Consider the following 20,833-nt stretch of genomic DNA (forward strand, 5'->3'; position numbering starts at 1 on the left):
AAGGGGCCTGGACAGTTCAATTAGACTCAGACCGCAGTTTCTCCCACTGACATTGGGTGGGCATGTCTATAATAACAGGATGCACAAAAATGTCTGAAGGAACCATGTCTGAAATTAAACAGGAAGTCGGCCATTTTGGTATGAAAGCAGCCATTTTGGGCTTGTACATTGACAAACTCTTACGAGGGAATTCCTCCAAATGAGTCCCAATCAGAAACAGCACCCCCCCCCCCCCCACACACACACACGCAGATTAAATGTTACATGCTTTTTGGAGGGCTGTAGTGCCATATTTGTATTTAAACAAATCTAAATATCACAACCAACACTTCACACACACACACACACACACAGACACACATTGAGGTCAAGACTGACAATCAAGTCACCACATTGACTCCATGTGTGCATGTTTCTGTTCTGTGTTAGTCAGTTGAACTGTCCTTGGATTTGAAAAAAACGGAGCAAACGTTGCCTGGTCTTTTGCCCCGAGTGAAGTGAGGATGAAAAGCCTCTCCTCAAGAGAAGGGAGGCGACCACACTGACGCGTTTGCACTTTGTGAGCGGAAGCTCTCCCCTGACCAAAGTTTCAGCATGCGACTCGGCTCGTCAAAGGCGCGTGGCACGCAGAAAGGAAAAGAAATTGTGGCGACAAACCTGCTGATATCTTCCATTTTCTCATCGCCCAAGTAGTTGGAATCTTGGCCCTGTGCTTGCTTTCGTTGAAAATCTGGAAAGCACAGGCCTCCATCTCGTCTGCCGTAGTATTGGCAGAACTCGTCCACGTCAGCCTGGAACAATTCTGCACACACAAAAAAATAAATAAAATGAAATATGGGCATGAAAATTTTTGAGGTAGAGCGAAAATGAAAGGCCGTATGACTTTCGTGTTCATTGGAGAAGAAACAAGAGCCAAGTGATGGACAGTAAAATGTAAGATACGGTATGTGTGTGTGTTGGGTCAAACTAAACCACAATGAGCAGAAGAGACAGCAGGCCAAGCCAAATGTGAAAAGGGTACTTCTGGCTAAAACTGCAAGGGGGAGACAGACTATAATTTATATTGACATGATTTTGGCCTACGGGAACATGTTTGTGCATATCGAATAATAAATACTCGACTTTGTGAAAAACATTTATTGACAATGTACACCAGCTGTCAGTCTGATATGATTGCAATGCGGCGTCTCCTGGTGGGTGAACGAGAAACGTAGACCCTTTTGGAGATTGAAAAGCCTCAGGAACTTGGTGGGGGGGGGGGGGGGGGGAATGTTTGGCCTTCGGTATATAATAAACAGGACGGAGTGTGTTTACGATATTAATATTCTCTTGAAAATAAAACTATCACGTATCAGTCGGGGAGGTCGATTTGAGAGCTGGACCAGCAATGTAACTTGTCTCCATCGTCAACCAAATACAACAGAAGTCAAATACTGCCCATTCCATGTTGCTCGATAAGGAGAACACATCCACTGGGGAACAAAACAAGAACCCCAGACAGACAGACAGAACCTATTTATTTCATTATTGTTCATTTCAATGATTTTTTTTTGGTATTGATTGTATATTTTGAAGGCTTTTTATTTTTTATTGTATCTATTTTCATTTATTACATTTAACATTATTGACAAATTTACTGCTAGCCGTTACCTTAAAAGTTTCCTGAAATGTTATTAAAATGTGTTGCCGTTTACACAAAATCCGGCCGCATCTTTTTTTTTGTTTTGCAAGTGGTTCTTTCACCCCGTGTGAACTGGGAGGTGACCTGAAAACTAAGGAACGTAGGAAACCGTAACTTTTGGCACACCCCTAGTATTTATGCATGTTGTACACTATGCATCTTTATTTCTCTCAGACCGCCCTGAAGAGTAAAACCAATATGTCAGCCACACACACATACAAAAACAGCGCCGGCACAACATTATTCCTCCGCAACCCCCCTCGCCAGCTAAAAACAATCTTGCCAATGCTGTTTCCTTTGGTCAAAGCTGGAGGACAGACGGACAGAAGGGGTGGGGGTTGGGGGGGGGGGAGAAAATCCACCCATGATAAAAACACAAACAGGGTCCCACCCCGACCCCCTCCTTTCATCTGCCACACAGCCGAGCCACTGCAAGGGCTGACCGCAGCAAAAACTGGAGGTGATAGGATATCCCCTTGAATATCTAAACACAACACGGAGATCAAAGTACCACAGAAACACAAGTGCGCCTGCTACACCACCCACCCGCTTGTGTGTGCAGTTATCTTAAGCACGCTGGTGTGGGAGCTCGGGTTGAGGAAGGGAGTTTAAGGGTAAGCAGGAATGGTGGGAGTGAGACCTAAGTGGGAGTTTTACTAGTGCAGGTACAACACAAATGCTACTAAATACAAAGCCAGTGAAGGGAGGCCAGAATTTGACTTATCTGCTCCCTCCTACGAGCTCCAGTTAGAAGGCAAGCAGCAGCATTATGGACCAACTGGAAATGCTTGAGGGAGAACTAGCCGAGGTGGAGCAAACGCATGGCGACAAGCGATAGCTCAGGACTGGTGGCGAGGGACAAGGGCAATGATGCGAAGTAAAACGCAGTCTCTGACGGCAAAATGTGATGTCGGATAATAATACATACAGTATAAACGACTGTATGCTAACCTGAACTTAAGGTGGTCCAGACAAAATATCAATTCCCCAGAGATCCCCGCAACAGAAGCCTTTCACACACAACTCAACGAATGAGAGATATAGCTTCCCTCAATCGGATAAATGGATGACATCAGTCTGGCGTGACAGATAAAATGCTCAAGAGTGGGACAAGTGAGTAAACTTTACAAGCGCCTCTGTTACGGCTCTGATAATGCATCTGAAAGCGTAAAAATTGGGGTTGACTGTCACCCCCATTCTGTGTTGGTGCCAGGTTATTCCGCAACACTGGCATTGGATTGTCCAAAAAAAAAAAAAAGTCATATTTTCGAAATTAGGAGATGCTTCTTATCAGACTACCACGAAATGGTAGTGAGCATGCTGGTGAGAGGCAACATGAGAAGGGGAGAAAGAGAGAGAGAGAGAGAGACAGAGAGAGAGAGAGAGAGAGAGAGAGAGAGAGAGAGAGACAGAGCCTTGTCCATATTCGTGGCTCTCTGGTGCTGAAGCTTCCATCTGGTTATCTTCCAAAGGCAACCTGGGTGGCCCGGCCCAAGTACTTGACATCTTGATGCACTTCAGCAGTTTTACATACACACTGGCTTTGTAGAAAAATAAATGTGTCATTCGTCACCACAGATGCTGATCTGTGGCGGCGGGGGCCCGCTGAGAAGGAGCACAACACGGGGTGGGAGGAAAGGGGGTGGTAAGTAAAAGGGGTGGGGGGGTACGCGTCTTTTCATTTTTTTTTTTTTTTTTGGACTCCCTGAGTCCACATGTGTGTCAGCTCCCGGGCAATAACATCTAACCAACCACGCCTCCTCTACGCGCCATGAGCTAATGTCGCAGCTTGTGCCTGCCAGCGCAGACAAGGGTGGCTTATGTTGCAATGTTTGATATTCTGTAGCACAGCATCTGCAGACAGGTTACTTGATCATGTTTTGGAAGGCAAAACCTGTGATATTAGATCTCTTCTAAGGCAATTCTGCTGCCTCGCTACCAACTGTCTTTCGGTGGTAGAGTTGACTGGACTCCGCCGTCCGTTACAAACGCCTTCTTGAGATCAAAACGGCTGACATTCTGATCAATTTCAGGCATGGGTCCTTGAGACTTTTTTTCAAGGTGTTGATCGGTGAAACTGTTGTCAGGGCCATTGTTTCCCCCTCCCAGTGAGTTTTAGGGTGGAGGGGTGCTATTTGACTGCCCACTGTGCTGGATTTGAATAAGGAATAAATGACGAAAAATGACTCCTACCCCACTGCCCCCAAAAAACTAAAAAGTACAATACATCACAAATATTTATCAGAAAATTGCGAAATATTCAAAGATGTATTATTCATCACGCTAAATCGATTTTTTTTTTAAAAGCAAAAAAATAAAAATTGACAATGTTAATCCTGAAGATCTCAAACATTTTTGGGACTGTACAGTGCTTGGCCGTGTATGATATTTTCTCTCCAAACACTTCTTAATTTTCTATTCATAGTTGATTACTCCCTGCTGGAACGAACGCAGTTCCAGCAAGACTGTGTAGCATGCACTGTAGCATCAGTCATTTATTCCGGCGAATTGTGACTACTTTTAACGATAGTTTAGTGACAGTTTAGCACCGCTTCGCCTTAGAATTTATTCTCCCGTGAAATACTATTCATCCTCCTTTTGTGCGAGCAATACTCGCCAGAAGCCTTCGCTTCTTTTCCGCCACGGAGGCGATAATTCGTGTCTTTTAGAAGACTGGCTGCTATTTAGCTAACCTGCTAGCAAAACCTGCGAAGCTAGTTCTGTGGGGAAGATGCAGTGATGTCAACAAACATTATCGAGATTGGTTGGTTGCTCCAGTCCAAATCTTGTGTCAGCCAATTACAAGTCGTGGGACAGTCTCACTTGCAAATTCTCAAGTTTATTTACCGCGTATGTCATGAGGGCCCGTAATAAAATACGGAGCACCAAACCAAAGCATAATACTTGGCATTTTAAATTTACAAAAGTTTAACTCCTTTTACTATATGTTACCAAAAAAAACAATTATCCATGTCAGCCTATCCTAAGAAAGGAACATTTTCAACATCCTTATTTTAAGAATTTCTTCAACAAAAATCTTGCAGCGTTTTCTTGGTCTATGACTCCTTGCTTGCTTGCTCTCGTGTTGATTTTTGTAAGCGCACGTCATAGTCGTTTGTTTTCACACCCGCCGGCGCCATCCTATTTTCCACGTTGATGTCAGAAGGTAACACAAATCTGTGCGCGTGTGTGGTTGCGACAATCAAGGTCAGGAAAACATGTCCGTGTTTGTGAGGCTAATTAAATAAGCTTGCAAGAAAAAAAAAAGATACACGGGACGTGTGAGGATGCGTTGAAGAGCAAAAAAAAAAAAAAAAAAAGGCGGACGAGCGACCAAACAAACGAGGGGTGGTCGGCAACAAATGGAAGGTGAGGTCAGATGAGGTAAAGCGCAGGATAAATAATTCCATGCAGAACATCTGAATCTTACAAGGTAACCAAACAAAGACTTGTGATTCAGAGACACTCTGTCGGGATTTTTTTTTTGATTTTTTTTTACCCGGTATGTGTCCCCGACAGGTGTAATAGAACTCGCGGCAGAAGTCCTGGCAGAGCTGAGGCAGGTCGGGCTCCCTGTGTGGCATCCTGCCTGGTTCCGATGGGTGGAACAACACTTGCGCGTTGGGGGAGCAGCGTGCGCACTTGATCTCCTCCAGCAGACGGCCGCATTCTGTGTTGTTGGTGGAGAAGATCTGGGGACCACACACACACACACACACACACACGCACACACACACATACATACACACACACACACACGCCACAGTCTGATTAATGTTTAGTGTTGATTAATTGTGTTGCATTGGAAAAACGGAGTGCACGACTTAGCCTGTTGGCTGTCTACACCCAGTTCCAAATGATTATGCATTTGGAATCTAAGCTAAATAAACATTTGAGCAACGGCTTGACTTGGAAACTTTTTTGCATATGTTGCTTCTTCTTGTCTGTTTCTATTACGTCGATCTCTGACAGGTTTGATCGGTGGTTTCCCCAGATGAGCCTGTTGAAAGGGAAATTGGTTGAGGAGGTCGCTCTACGTAAGTCAGCAATTGACAGTTGGTATGCGTCATCTTCATCCATGAAAACAATCGGCATTTCAAGGAAAAACATTATATAGTGATGTTTGCGGGCAAATTAGTGTGTTTGTTGCGTATTAATGAAAAGGTCGCGCAAGTGCATTCGAGAGAGATTACTTTAGGAGGGCTTGTTCTGCTTCATTGAGAAAGTCACAAATTTGGAGCATGGTAAGAAAAACGACTCTTTCGGTTGATGACAAGCAAAGAATATTCTAAGGTCTTGCCCAAGGAATGCAAACACGGGACATCTCAACAAAAGCATTGTACTTGAAAGATGCGTTAAGGCAAGCCTGATTCATGGATGAATGCCTTGCTATCGGATGGTTCAGATGGATGGAGTTCTAGATGGTTGGCGGATGGGCAGTATGTCCCAATAAGGGTGCAAGGTCAGTCAGAAGGCTGTGGAGTGATGTTTTGGGCTACAATAAGAGGAAGTGAGATGATCGGTCCTTTTCAAATGAACTTCTGACTGACTATTCTCCTGCCATAGTACAAAAAGAACGGTTTCTTCCGCCTTCTGAAAAAGACACCCTTTTAAGCTGTGACTTGTGGACGTTCTATGAGAATGGATGACTCTCGGCGGGGCAACTCTTGGACCTTTAAATGGGTACGGATTTTGAGAGATGTTGAAGCACACCCACAATAACATTTTAAATGGACCAAAAATAAATAAATACATCCGCTCAGACATATTCAGACGTCACTTCCAACTGTTACAGGGCTCGAAAATTACTTTTTCACTGGTAGTACAGGTGTGACCAACCTTCTCAATTGGTCACACCAGCACATAAATTAGTCGCACTATTTTTGGGGGGTGAGCTGGGGGCGGGGGGACATGACCATTCATGATGATGAAACGTCAAAATCTTACTGGCATGTGGGTGATTCAATGTCAAGATTGAGAGCGGCTCTACAGTCAACATAAAACACATTCAGACATGACTTCCAAATATTATAAATTATTCAATAGCAGCAATTGCAATTGTAGCCATCACTCAAATTGATAACCAAACTGCTTGCTAGGTGTGTCATCTACTTAAAAAGAAAGATTTAAAAAAACACCCCAAATACATGCCTGGTATGAATAAAATGGGTGGTAAAGTGTATATTTTCAGACCACACCAAACATAAAAACAGAAATTATTGCAAAAAGTGGCTGGTTTGATTTCAATTTTGACCGCACCATTGATAAAAAAAAAAAAGTCAATAAACCACTTGCAGGGGACACAAATCAGCCAATCCAATGTCAACATTGTCAGGTTGTGAACCCCCCCCCCCCCCCCCCCCAGCATCACTCAACTAATTGCTACTGGTTGCCTTATCGCCAGCCCCCATAAAAATTTTATGATTATTTTTAAACGACACCCAGGTGCACAACGTGCGAAATGAAGGGGGGTGGGGGGAGAAAATTACAAGCTTGACTTCGGGGGATCGTTAGCAGCCCCGAGGGTTAATCCGAAAAGAAATGAGCAGGATTATTTATGTAGCAAATTAGCTGCAATAAAACACAATGTAATCTAGTCTGGGTCAAGAGCGGGTGTCGCTCGGGCAAGCGGAGGCAGAGGCAGGCTGGCAGTACTTTGCTCTGTGTGAGGTCCATGTGTAAACAGTAGAGATAGACAGGCACATCGTTTCCCTCTCTCTGGTATCAACAAATTAGCAGTCTGTCCAAGTCAATTAGCGGCGAGGACCCAAGGCCAGCATAAGGACGCCTTACACGTTTCCCTGATTGCGGAACAAACTCCACACTCGGGGAGGGGGGGGGGGGCGCTCTGTTTGGAAGCCGTGTTTACCGGAAAAAAGGTAGCAAGAACCACAAGCGCCAAGCTGATTATGCTAACGTTTACGGAAAATTCCGCAGAGTCCAACGTGACACCGTGGAAGCTCATAATTCAAACGCACTCAAAGGATGTACAAGCCGAAAGGGAGCAGAAGCTCTGGTTGATTCCATGATGCTTATGTCCGGTCCGTGTTGAGACAATTTTAAAAAGGTTGCTTCTAAAGTTGCTCAGAAACTATTTACGTGAGATAGGCGTGACTCGACTCGGTTAATCTAGATACGTTTATCAGAAGTTTGGCCCATACAAGCTCATTGGTGAATATTTGTAACTGACACTTGTCAGAGAAGAATTTCGCCGATTAGCAGACAAAACAAAAGGGTCGAGAAGATGTGTTGACAAAATAACGTAATGTTACATATGCATTTTTTAAACTAGATTTTCTACATGTGATATCAAATGAAAATTTCAGACTGTCCCCCGCCAAAATTTAAAAATAAATCTACGGAACGCACCCATATTTAAAGTTTTTGGTACACTTTACATTTTGGCAGGCTGTCGTTTTTAAGGAATTCTTGCCACGTTGCTATGAGCATATAAATACAAATACTGTATGTTGCACAAGATCTGTGTATGGGAAACATGCAGGCGCTAGTCGTCAGCAATTTTGCAAGACATCAGCGCACCTCGCAAGAGCTCAGTTCTGCTAGCATCAAAGGTGAACTATTTGATTTTTTTTTTTTTTTGCACCACTCCTTCCGCTCAAAGACCAGCCGAGGAAAAGACAAAGAATATGCGGTGTCCAACATCACCGTAAACGTCCCAACTTGTAATCTAAGTTAACATTGTTTATGATTGCATCATAACGGTAAAGTCCGGGCAGTGGAGTTGACAACTTGGGCCACGGAGTGACCGGCAACCATCGGTAATCAGTTCTTACATTTGACGTGCGGTCATCGTTATTCTAGTCAAGCTTTGTTTTTGTTTTTTTGTTTTTTGTTTTTTTTCAAACGAGAGGATCGTAGTGGAAGTCAAGACAATGAAGTCGACAAATTTTCCCGGTAGTGCTATGAGCTAAGCAGCTAGCTGCAGAGTGACTAGCAGCTATTACTACACGTTGTCAGTGCCGTATTTTCCACACTAAAAGGCGCACTGGATTATGAGGCGCACCTTCAATGAATGGCCTATTTTGTCATTTTTTTCATAGATTGGGCACACCGCATTATAAGACGCAATCTACAATGCATCCACTAGATGGAGCTACACTCAAGGAAACACCAGCAGAACGATCAGATGTCAGTAAAACTTATTTAATGAAGCAGCGACACAGTTCACTTAACCAACAGCAAGTTATAACATTGACCCGTTAACGTTGAACTTTCTTACCGCTGCTCTATTTCCGTGTTCAACTGCGTAACTCCATCGCCTTAAGTTTGAACTCTGCGTTGTCAGCATGTCTCGAGCAAGGAGCCATTTTGGGGTCGAAGTATTGCCGTAATGACCATACACAAAGCGCATCGGATTTTAAGGCGCGCTGTGAGCTTTTAAGAAAATGGAAGGCTTTCAGGTGCGCCTTTTAGTGCGGAAAATACGGTAAATAAAAAGACTGTTTTGGGAATTCTTTGAACAATTTGCTTGTTTTAACACTTGTATGGTTTGATTCGGTTTTTTTTTTAATGACTTAAAATATGACCGGCGGAGTGCCTGAACAGAAAAACATGTTTTTAAATACGAGCATTTGTCTCCACTGCCTTAAAAGGACCGCTCAATCCTCCGCACGTGTTCCTCTGTGCACCCTGCAGCGTGGTGGGCACGCCTGCCCTCATGCTCTAAATTGCCTAGTGACTCCGAGTGGCGTGAGCTGGCAAAGGTTCCACGGTGAGTAGCATTGGTGCACTCTCAGCCGTGCCCCGCGTCCATATGGTGCCGGGAGAGACTCCAAATTTTCATCATCCAGAAAGCAGAACAAACAAGCTTTGTGTTTGTGTCCTTTTTTTTGTTAATCCCCCCGCCAGAGGTCAAGCAGCAATGTAAAGAAATTGAATGACGGTGAGGTAGGACGAACGCCTTAAAATTTGGAAAATGTGGACATTTAAGTCTTTCTGTTGGAGCACTTTGAATGTGAATGTTTGAGTATCACATAAAGACGCAGGATGATCTTGAGCATTTGAATCAGGTGTGTTGGAGGAGGGAGACATCTAAAACAGGCTGAACAGGGGCTCTCGAAGGACCGGACTTGTGCACCCATGCTGTAGACCACATGTGTCAAAGTCAAGGCCCGGGGGCCAGATCTGGCCCGCCACACCATTTTATGTGGCCCGCGAAAGCAAATCGAGCATGCCAACTTGCATGATGCTTGCTGAAGTCGGAACCAAAAATGTCATATTGTCATATCTAATCCATAACGACAATATTTGAACAAGCCATTATTCTTGACTTGTGATTTTAAAACAAGCTCTCCCATCAATTTGTTGTCCGCTGTATGTGTATAATACGTGGAGGTGGTTCAACATTTATATGGTTTTACAAAATTCACAGTCATGACGGCCCTCTGAGGGGAAACTGTAACGACAATGTGGCCCCTGACAAAAATGAGTTTGACACCCCTGCTCTAGACTGCTAAGTTAGCTTCTGTAGCTTACCGGTAGTTTAAACTCGCTAGCCACCAACTGGCTTTCTTAATATACGACTTTCAACTGGAGTCTGTGATTAGGACTTTGATTTATGTGACTCGTCACGCATTTGAGTCAATAAGTTGGGGAACTTGAGTACAGACAGACTGCCAAGTTAGCCTCGAACGCAACTGATGTCATTTTATACTTTTACAGCAGTTAGCCCCGCCACCCCCCACCAAAGAGTGTTTTAACAGAGTGGTTGACCTCAACATCGCCTGTTGAGTTGAATTTAACATTCGAACACATTTTTAACCAAATATGATCCCCTTTGCAGCAGTTTTAGGATACGCAACCACTCGCCAGACGTCTGAAAACAACACTTGTCATTTGGTGGCAGCGGTGATGTAGGCAACACTAAGCTTCAACAAAACACTTGTCGTCGGGGGAATAGGTGTAAAGTTGGTTGGCAAAAAGAGGAGGGGGTACACTCCCAAAGGCATTACCACTTGGATGGGGTTGATGACGGGAGAGGGTGTGAGAGGCGTAGTGGGGTGATGTTCTCCAGCTTCTCCCATTAGCGAAACCAACAAACACAATGGCCTTGTTATTCTTTGGCCATAATCAGAATGGGCTCCATGTGTGGGCAGTGTAGCTGGGAGGAGAAGTCGACTCTTTCAAAGCCCCCACCCCAACTCCCTCCTCGCTTATTTGCATGACTTGAGGAAATTAAATGATGCAATAATATGGCTTTTTTCCCCGTACTGTTTGTTTACCCCCCCCCCCCCCCCCTCCCACTACCACCCAGGGGCCCCTGAATGATTCCAGGAATAGTTTTACATGAAAATAGGCAGGGAAAGGGAGGTGAGGGGGGCATTCAAGAATGACACATTTCACGAATTTGTCAAAAGTTTATATTTTGGACTGACCTACAGTCAGTACTTCAATGAAGAGTCTGGAAAATGTTCACTAAAAATGCAGATGCAGTGAAAGGTGTTTTGTTATTTTGCTTACGTTATCTTCGCCGAAGTTTCTGGGTTACGCAGAATAGTCTGGAAACCGTCGCAAAAACACGTCGCATTGGTAGTAACGTATATGATGCTGCCAAAGGTGTTAAACAGAGGAACAAAGTTGTTTAGCTTGAAGTTCACCTTCAACGGGAAAAGTATAGAAGCGGAGGGCGTTCAAGAACGTCAAATTTGTTCCGGCATGTGATTTTGGCTCGCCAAAGACGTTTCACGTCACAAGAACAGTCTGTTAAACTTCACTTAAGACACGCACAACGTTGCTTAAGAGTCAACGAGGAGGTTGTTTAATAGTGCCTTAGGTGACGTTACGTGAAAATCGCAACCCTTGGGCACTTTAAAAACTGCATATCTGACGAACATGTTGTGGTCTCCTATTTTTGAAAGCACTCGACTGATTCCGCTTCATATTGTCAGCCAAACCAAACTCGCCGTGTAGTATAACAGATAAGATGCGTGAAAAGGTGTCAAACGGGCAGAAATATGAATTATTGAGAAAGTTACTGGTTACCTCGAAGCCCGGTTTCTTATCGCTTACCTTTCGCCGGTAACCCCCTGAGTAAAGCCAAACTGTGGGAGCAGTTACCTATGGCAACAACCAGCCGGCGAGCCAGGCGGCAGGTAACGTAAAACGATGCTAAAGTGACGTAAACAAAACGTTTGGAAACATTCCCCCGCGTGCAAAAGTCGTTTTACGGTAAGACACGAGATGAGAGTCTGGAGGCGAACCACCACCCCCGAAAAGCACATGAAAACAGAATGACGAAGGTCGTAAAAAGCCCCCAACGTTGCTACTGTAAAACTTACGCGGGCATCCCTGCGCTGCGCGATCTGATATGCGGCTCTTCTGGTGGGACAGCAGGACACTCGTGGGTAGAGCCGGTGGCAAACTTCGCCTCCGCTGCCGGTGGATGCGGAGGTGGTCGTGGAGCCAGCGCCACCACCGCCGTCCAGGAGCACTTTCCTCTCCCGCTTCTTGAGGCGCTTGGGCAGGCTGCCGTCGTAGCAGCGTCGCCGCCTGGCGCTCAGTTCGCCGCCGCGCTCGGGTCCGAATTTGGCGTCGCCACACTCCCAAACATTGACAGCGATGGCCAGCACCAGCACGAATTGCAAGTGCTTCATTGTTTTGTTTTGTTTTTAAAACAACTTTGGAGGAAGATTCAGAAAGATCCAAGCAAATAAATCCACAATATTTCCAAAAATAGGTGGATGCACCAAATAATAAAACAATCTCTTATATTAGAACGCCGTGTATGTGGGAGTTTATTACATTTACAAGTACAAGCATGCTGCAGGTGTCTGTCTTCTAATAATAACAAATACGAGCCGTTTCCCAGAAAACAGCAAAAAAAAAGGGAATCATTTATCCAGAAAAGCAGAGCCCGGGCGTCCCTTGCGGATGATAATAATCATAATTGTAATCCCTCGGTCTGTTGATGCATTGAGGAAAAAAATTAAACCAAGGAAAACAGACAGTACAAGTTCCTTCTGCTTTTCCGCAAGTCCTCAGAAGCGCTCACATGGTTTGCCCGTGCGCTTTCCTCCTTCTTTTTAACCAGCGCGCGAGAAGAGCGCCGTGACGTTTTCGTGCCGGGGGCGCGCAGCAGTACACGCACACGCGCGCACGCACTCGCGCGCGCACACACAGACACACACACGCACACACAGAATAGGTCGACGGTCATCTGGCTGCAGGGAAGAGTGAGTGCGCGCTTTAGAACACACACACAACGTAATAGTCCATATTTCCGTTGTTGGCATTTAGGTCAAATAAAACCTTTTTGTAATGTGTCTCACATACGGCAATATTGATCCACAGTGCAATTATGACATCAATTTACAAAAATATGCAATGATATTGGCTATAATATGTGCTATTATAGTTCTTTAAAGGTATTATTCATAAGTATTCATTCTTCCACCAGGAAAAAAAATTGAACTGGAAGTGATCTTTTCGAAGGTCAAGTTGTGGACGTCATAAAAGCTTTACTTCAACTCAACAGGTGTTCATCACTGTCGGTCAAGTTGAAAAATACACCAACTCCCACTTGAGGCTGAACTAAAGTGAGTGTTGTTAAGTCAGGCGAGACTCAATGTCGTATATTTTGCCACATTGTCCTTGGTCGTGCAAGTGTAAAAAGAAGTTCACCATTGTTGAGGGGCATGACGAAGGGGCATCCGGCTGGGAACGACGGCGATTAGGTCTGTAAAAATTACATCCGACCCCCCCCCCCCCCCTCCCTCAAGCACAGCCTTTTTTTAGGGGGCTTAAAAAAACTGTCAATCATCAGAGGCATTCAATGTCCTTTGCAACCCACTGATGAACGGCGTTGGTTTATTCCCAAAAAATGCCCCTCTCATAAAAGACGAATTGATACATATCTCGATACAGGTGGTGCGACATGATTCACGGATGGTTGTCTTCATTTTAAAATAATCTTTGGGCTTTCACTTGTTTAGCGCTATTCTACCTTCAAGGTACTCGCAGGGCTTTCGCAGCAGCTCCTCATTCACCTACTGCAGTGTTTTAGCTTGTCAAGTGGAGTTTTATATCAGTCTAACTAACATTGTATACCACCACACCATTGTGTCAAAATGTTGCCCCCTCGGCATCCATTGTAGCCCGGTCATCGCGGAAGGGGGATTCACTCATCTGCGGCCCCATTTCAAGGTTTCTCATCGCGGCCCCCCCCCACACACACACACACACATGATTTTTTGCATGCATGTAAAGCTCTTTAAGACTTTAGTTCGGTATCTTGTTCAAGCGCACTCAGACCAGGTCACAAGGGTCACCTTCGGCTTGGGAGATGACCACTCTATCACCCGAGCCAATGATTCGCTCTGGTATGGTTAAATCAGTAACCAGTAATTGGGAAAAAATATTGTGTGTGTGTGTGTGTGTGTATACAGTCAAACCTCGGTTTTCAAACGTCTCGCTTCTCGACCAATTCGGTTTTCGACCAACATTTTCGAGTTTTTTATGCCTCGGATGACGAACAAATTTCGGTTCTCGGACAAACTGAGCGCACTTGAATGCACCATTTGACTCCTCTCTCCTTCCTTACACGAGGAAGTGACGCTTCCTCGTGTTGCTTTCCATTGTGAGCAGACGTGTTCAATAAACATTTTTATTTTAAAAAGAGCGTGGTTTCGGTTTTCGAACAATTCGGTTATTGAACAGCAGTCTGAAACGGATTATGGATGAAAAATGAGGTTTGACTGTACATATAAATATATAAGTTCAGTCAGATTCAACCGCATCGCTTGGTGTGTGCCAGGCTTTACAGAGCCAAGTCCACAAATGTGCGGATTCACCTTGGCAAGTGCAGAAGATCCAAGAAAAAAAGTGCACCGATCACTTTGACCAAGTGACTCCACTGACTGGCATTTGGCTGGTTTTATCTTAGGTGCCTTTGTTTATCTTGATACCACCCTCAATGTGGGACAAATCCCCTTTCAGTCGCCCTGAGGAGTCACCCCACAGTCATCCAAGAGGTGATGACCATGGCGATTACGGGAAACAACGGCTCCAATTTTTTTGTTCTTTGTGAACTGGCACCTGTTCTTACTTGGGGGTCTCCACTTCTAGGAGGGGGGTCTGGTTTGATTGTGGGCAATTATGGAAATGAGGAAGATGCACCCCCATGGTACCCCGACCTTCTGCATTCTTTACATTCGCTGGCTCATTTCAGCGTAATGTGGATTTTCCCTTATTACAAACCTCCTTTAACATTTCAACCGAGCTGGCGCACCCCTTCCCCCTCCTTTGTACACACCTACAAAAAGAATACAAATACCAACAAATCTGGGGGGAAACATCCCCACCCTTTGCATCATTTCCATTACCTAGCTTGTTTCAGGCAATTTAGCTATTCATGTAGTTGTTTTTAAGCCGCAAACCCCCCTGCATCATCCCGGCGTAATCGGTGCACCCCTACCCCTTTGCTCATGCTCGCTCATCAAAAACAAAAACATCCCAGGCTTCTGCATTGTTTACCATCGCAAAGCCTTAGTCAGTGCAATTCAGCTGTGCCCGTATGTTTTTTTTTTAATGCTACGCACCCCTTTAGCATCGTAACATAGTTGGTGCACATCCTCTCTTTTGTGCACCACGTTAAGAACAAGACGAAAGCCACCATCGCAACAAGCGAAAAATATTTGCACCAATGCTTTTGTGAAGCCGCAGACCACTTAAAACATCCCCATAAAGACGGCGCACCCCCTCTCCCTTGTGCGCCCCCTAAAAAAACAAAACATAAAACATCCCTATCATGTTAATCCTGAATATTAGACAGCTTGTTTCCGTACAATGAAACTTTTCCCATTAATTTTGAGAGCCGTAACCACCTTCAGCATCTTAACACAGCTGGTGCACCCGCTCTCCTTTGTGCACCAGCACAAAAACTGGACAAAAAACTTTTCAACTAAGGGGAACCCCCCCCCCCCCACATGCTTTACATTTGCCAATATTTATATGTGCGAGTATAATTCAGCTCTTCTTGTACCGTTGTCAAGTCGCGCACCAGCTTGAACTTCCTGAAGTAGTTGCTGCACCATTTAAAACATCCCACACTGTAATGAGCACCACAGTTCAATGCAATGCAATCTTGTGTTTAAAAAAAATAAAAAATTATTTCATGCCCTGCCGCCCTGTTAAAATCCCAATGCAGTTGGCACCCACCCTCTCCTTTACGCAGCCCTTCAAGAACAAAAGAAGAATATCTCCACCGTCTTCATTCCACACTAAAAAAATGATGGGTTCTTTTCCTAACTCACTCGCTGGGTAGCTGTGGATTTTAAGCAGATTGGGTTAGTTTTACCCCAAATTGGGTTTATTACTTTTGACCCAACAAATTGGGTTAAACCCAATTTTTGGAATTTCTGTACAAAAATTGGATTGTTTTGTCCAAAACAACCCAGAAAATTGGGTCAGATTGACCCAAGTAGCGAGTCGATACATTTTTGATCCAAATGAGGTTGTTTTTGATCGAGCAGTTTTAAGAGAGTGGTAACCTTAAATCATCCACTTTACAGATTGATGGTTCAAATCTTGAACCAACGTGCTTGGTCAGATCCTCAATCCATTGTGCTGGGAATAAATAACCCAGGATTGGCTCGGTCCCTTTTGAACCCAGCTCTGGGTTAGTTTTTCCATAGTTTTAAGAGTGTACAGTAGCTAGCCTGTTTCAGCATCATGCATCTATTCACACCCTTTTTTTTATATTTAAACCTCGCACCACAGTCAACATCTCAACAAAACTGGCATACCCCCCCCCTCCTTTTCTGTACGCATGCCACTCTTAAAAACATAACAAAAATTATTATAAATATGTATTATTGTCGGCCCGGTAGTCCAGTGGTTAGCACGTCGGCTTCACAGTGCAGAGGTACCGGGTTCGATTCCAGCTCCGGCCTCCTTGTGTGGAGTTTGCATGTTCTCCCCGGGCCTGCGTGGGTTTTCTCCGGGTGCTCCGGTTTCCTCCCACATTCCAAATACATGCATGGCAGACTGATTGGACGCTCTAAATTGTCCCTAGGTGTGAGTGTGGGCGTGGATGGTTGTTCGTCTCTGTGTGCCCTGCGATTGGCTGGCAACTGATTCAGGGTGTCCCCCGCCTACAGCCCGGAGACGGCTGGGATAGGCTCCAGCACCCCCCGCGACCCTAGTGAGGATCAAGCGGTTCGGAAAATGGATGGATGTATTATTATTAAACCAGGTCACGCCTGGGCACTTTTCATGTGGTGCCACCCCGCTGGGGGTTGCGCACACCACCATTTAGGTTAACTCTGTTGTCGAGCTCGCAGAGGGTTTGTAGCTTCAGTTTAGGAGTGCACGATGAAAAAACATGTGGGATGCAGATGTGGAGCAGAGGGGAGCACATCTGCTGAGAGATAGATCATTGCGCTCACACACGCACGCACACACACACACACACACACACACACACACACACACACACACACACACACACACACACACACACACACACACACACACACACACACACAGACACACACACACACACAGACACAGACTGAGCGTGTGTCTTGTCTTGCAAAACTCTCAATTTCCAAAGCAGTCTCATTCCTGCTTGTTGTCTTGCAATTTTATTGCAATTGCTACATCGGCAACACGTAAAAGAATTCCAAAGCTTCCTTTCCGCATTCCCTCTCCAGCCAATAGCAAACGCGGTTACTTGTGCCAAGTGCCAAAGTGTGAAGGATGGGGGATGTTTGTTTTGATGTTGCTGTTATGTTAGCTAGCCACAGTACACAAAAATGACAAACATTCAATGTCTATGAAACTAAAAAGTTGGTCGAGTCGTTCAATCAAGTGCTAATCCGTATTAAAATACAGATGGATTGATTTATGGCCAGACAGTTAGCTAGATGTTTGTCTGTTAGCTAGCCAGCTAACAGACAGACAGACGGCTAGCTAGATAGCTAGCTAGATGGTTAGATAGATAGATAGCTGAACCGTGTACTATTTTTTTTTCATATACCAACCAAAAAAGGAGAACACTTGTTACCTTGCAAGAGCTAGGAAGCCACAACATACATGTCAGCTAGCCGTGCGCACAGCTCCCAAACAACGTCTTAGCAGAGGTGACTGACCCATCAAAGGTCATGGAAAGAATTGACATTAGCTTAGCATCATCGGAGTCAAGTTGCCTCCTCATAAGCAGCAGCGAAGAGCATTTGGATAAACTGTAAAACTTTCCCAACAGTTTCAAGCCGAGTTTAATTCCCTGCCTTATTTCTGCTGGGTCAGTGCGGAAGTTCTCCTGTATTTCTGTGAGGACAATCCCAGAGGTTGCTGTTTAGCTCATCGCCAAGACCACAAGGTCGGAGCGGCCCCAGACTGAGCCGTGTTGTGATGCATTGTTTGCCTCATAACTCAAACTAATGACAGAGCAACCATTTGTGCTTTCACAAAAACCGCAAGTGGAAACCGTCAAACCTCGATTTAGTCAGCTCGCCCTCTTGTTAGATGGTGTAAAGAATGACAACTGAGAACAGGATTATTCACTAACTTTACTGGTTAGTATTTATGAAACTACCCAATATTAACTTTAAATATAACTTATATAAGAACACAAGATAATTAGTAACAAATAAAGGAATCATATACTGTATTAAAATAATAGCAATAAAAAATATAAATGCAAATAAATAATTAAATTGGCACACACAGTGAAATTCGGGACATTGATGATTTTTCACTGATGGCTGACAGAAGCCCAAATCAAAAATCATGATTCATTTAAGATTAACCCTCCAGCCCAATTGCACAACATTTACGGCATTTAAGCTTGGTCTCATCCAGAGTTTGATACTAATCGCATTCTAGCCTTTTCCGCAAGCCAGCCGGCATGACATCATACATTGGCCGTCCCACAGCTCGGTTCTCAGCACACACCAGCGTTGGATGACTCTCGCACCTTGGTTTTAACGTTTGGCAATTGTCTCCGCCTGGAGGCATCCAGTGCCATTAATAGCCTTTAATGAGCCCGGACCATGTGCTTATGAACGCTTCGGGGGGTTGCGGTGACGCAAAATGAGATCCAGTAGCCCCCTTCTCCCCCAGCTGTGTGAACAGTCCGGAATACAGCAGGACATTTAAACGCACCATCATGCGCGCTGAGTCAGCCCGGGCTGCCTGCCCGATGTCAACAGTCACTAAATCAGCCACTCGACGTGCTGGACCACACCGGCTTCACCTTTCGATCCTTCCTCCTTACCACCCCGGAGTGTCCTCAGGCCGTGTTTGACTGAAGTGTACACACGGCGTGACTAAGTCCAGCCACCCAAGGGCTGCCTGGCGCACTGGCACGAGATGTTTGGGCCTCAACACCGCGCAAACGCGGCAAACGGAGCATCGGGGGTGAGGGGGTGGTGGTGGGGGGGGGGGGGCGTTGCTGCGTTGGAGACCCCTGGGAAATGGCGACTGGGCCAAGTTTCCACTAAGCTTGGCTTGTGATTCCATGGTGGGATGGCTATCACTGCTGTGGCAGTTTTACCACTGGAAGGGTTCAACAGCCACACTTTTTGTCACAGCCTTTAGTTTGTGGTTGTTTCGACCTATCCAGGCGAAAGAGTTAAACCCCCATACTTCTCTCTGTGAAAGTGTGCAGGACTCACACTTTCCCTGTTCTTTGGTTGGCTTGACAGTTTGTTCGGTCATTAGTTAGTGAGCATGCTGATTAGCTCGCTCCTTCATTACTTTTATAGTTGCTTAATTAGTTAGTTAGCTGCTATGCTTATGGCTATTAGCATCTATCCTATGAATGGATGGATGGATTTATTTATCATCACACAAAAAAGTTAGCTTGTACCCTGTTCCAATTTTTAGCAATCAGCAATAAAACTGAAGAAAACAATCTTTTTGTGAAAAGATCTATTTTAGACACAAGTACTAAGGCTAATAGTTTTTACAATAATGAAGCCTCAAACATATGAACAGTCCTTTTCTTCAACACAATATCGACAAGGAAAATATTTGTGGCAAATTAATGTATTGGCGATGAAAACTATTTGCAGGCTATTTGGCAGTAGTAGTATTTAGTAGTGTGTGTGCGTGCATGTGTGCTCTGGATGTGTATCCCTGTGTGCGTGTGTGTGTGTACATACTAGCATTACATCATCACTGCTACTTCTAAATTTAAATAATCTGTCTTCTTTTCTTTTTTCCGTCATTTATTTTGTAGTAGATTTAACGAGACAAACACTTTGATTAATTAATCACAAACTGCTTATAACGGTCGCAACTCGAATCCCCCCGTTGTTTTTGAAATGTACATATTGGTTTGACACACGGTGATGCCACCCAAAAGAGATACAATGCTACCATTGATTTAATGTTTTTATTTCCTAATTTTCAAACCACAGTTGGCCAAGATTTTTCTCCAACCACTCCCACAGAAAAACGTAGTTGACGGCGATTGACATCAACGGCTCTCCTCGTTTACGATGCTTAAAGAGTTAATAAAGCAAATATATGTCGTTTTGAATACACAAGGTGCAATTGTATGTATCTTTACTTTGAATGTATTATTTTTTCCCTCCAATGCATTTCAATGAAGGTCAATGACAGTATATGCGAATTTTCGCAATTTGCGGGCCATGCGGTGACGCCAGCAGTGTTACTCAAGTATTCCAAAATATTATATATAATGGGAGCGCGTAGCTCAAAAAATTCTGGAAAAGGATGCTTTTAGATGATTCAATGCCCCCCCCCCCACCCCCCTCATATTCCTATGAGGCCAACGGAAAGCGATTTTCCTTCTTACTTGTGGACTCCAAGGTGGTCTCGTGATGGCGTTTATCGGGATGATTGGTCTGAAGGCTCGTCTCCGCATGATTCCTTTTCCTTCTCGGACCTTCTCAGGTTTTTCTAACTTTGTGGTCGCATGTCAAACCCCAGGTGACACCGCCCCCGCGGCGAGATCGTCTTACACTCGGAATTTTCATACCGCGGCTTTGGGGTCTCCGCGGAAAAGGATTTGATGGAAGCTTTGACGCGACATCTGAACAATGTGCCAGATTTGCTACCGCTGGGCTTCCCCCCCCATCACCACTTCTCGCTTCCTCTCTAGTCTGACGTCAACACCTTTCATGATTTATGGTCAGTCCTCGCCGTTATTGTTAGGATTATTAT

General features: G+C 44.7%; 1 protein-coding gene across 2 annotated transcripts in view; it reads right to left on the reverse strand.

The window, feature by feature from the left end:
• The window catches only part of hhip (hedgehog interacting protein), a 41,355-nt gene extending 25,785 nt beyond the window's left edge, over nucleotides 1-15,570 (reverse strand). Inside the window, exons 1-3 of one of the 2 annotated variants that reach the window (XM_086120806.1) lie at nucleotides 11,980-15,570; nucleotides 5,181-5,373; nucleotides 658-802 (exon numbers count right to left, since the gene is read on the reverse strand). In XM_086120806.1, coding sequence (XP_085976932.1) covers nucleotides 658-802; nucleotides 5,181-5,373; nucleotides 11,980-12,294 — 653 coding nt within the window. In that variant the 5' untranslated portion in view covers nucleotides 12,295-15,570. Of the gene's footprint in view, nucleotides 1-657; nucleotides 803-5,180; nucleotides 5,374-11,710; nucleotides 11,920-11,979 lie in introns of those variants that run through there. The other variant, XM_086120807.1, reaches the window with a different exon arrangement.
• Between the last annotated feature and the right edge of the window lie 5,263 nt (nucleotides 15,571-20,833).

The sequence above is a fragment of the Hippocampus guttulatus genome, chromosome 9, assembly GCF_054856545.1.
Source record: "Hippocampus guttulatus isolate MCC_2025c chromosome 9, RoL_Hgut_1.0, whole genome shotgun sequence".
NCBI lineage: Eukaryota > Metazoa > Chordata > Actinopteri > Syngnathiformes > Syngnathidae > Hippocampus > Hippocampus guttulatus.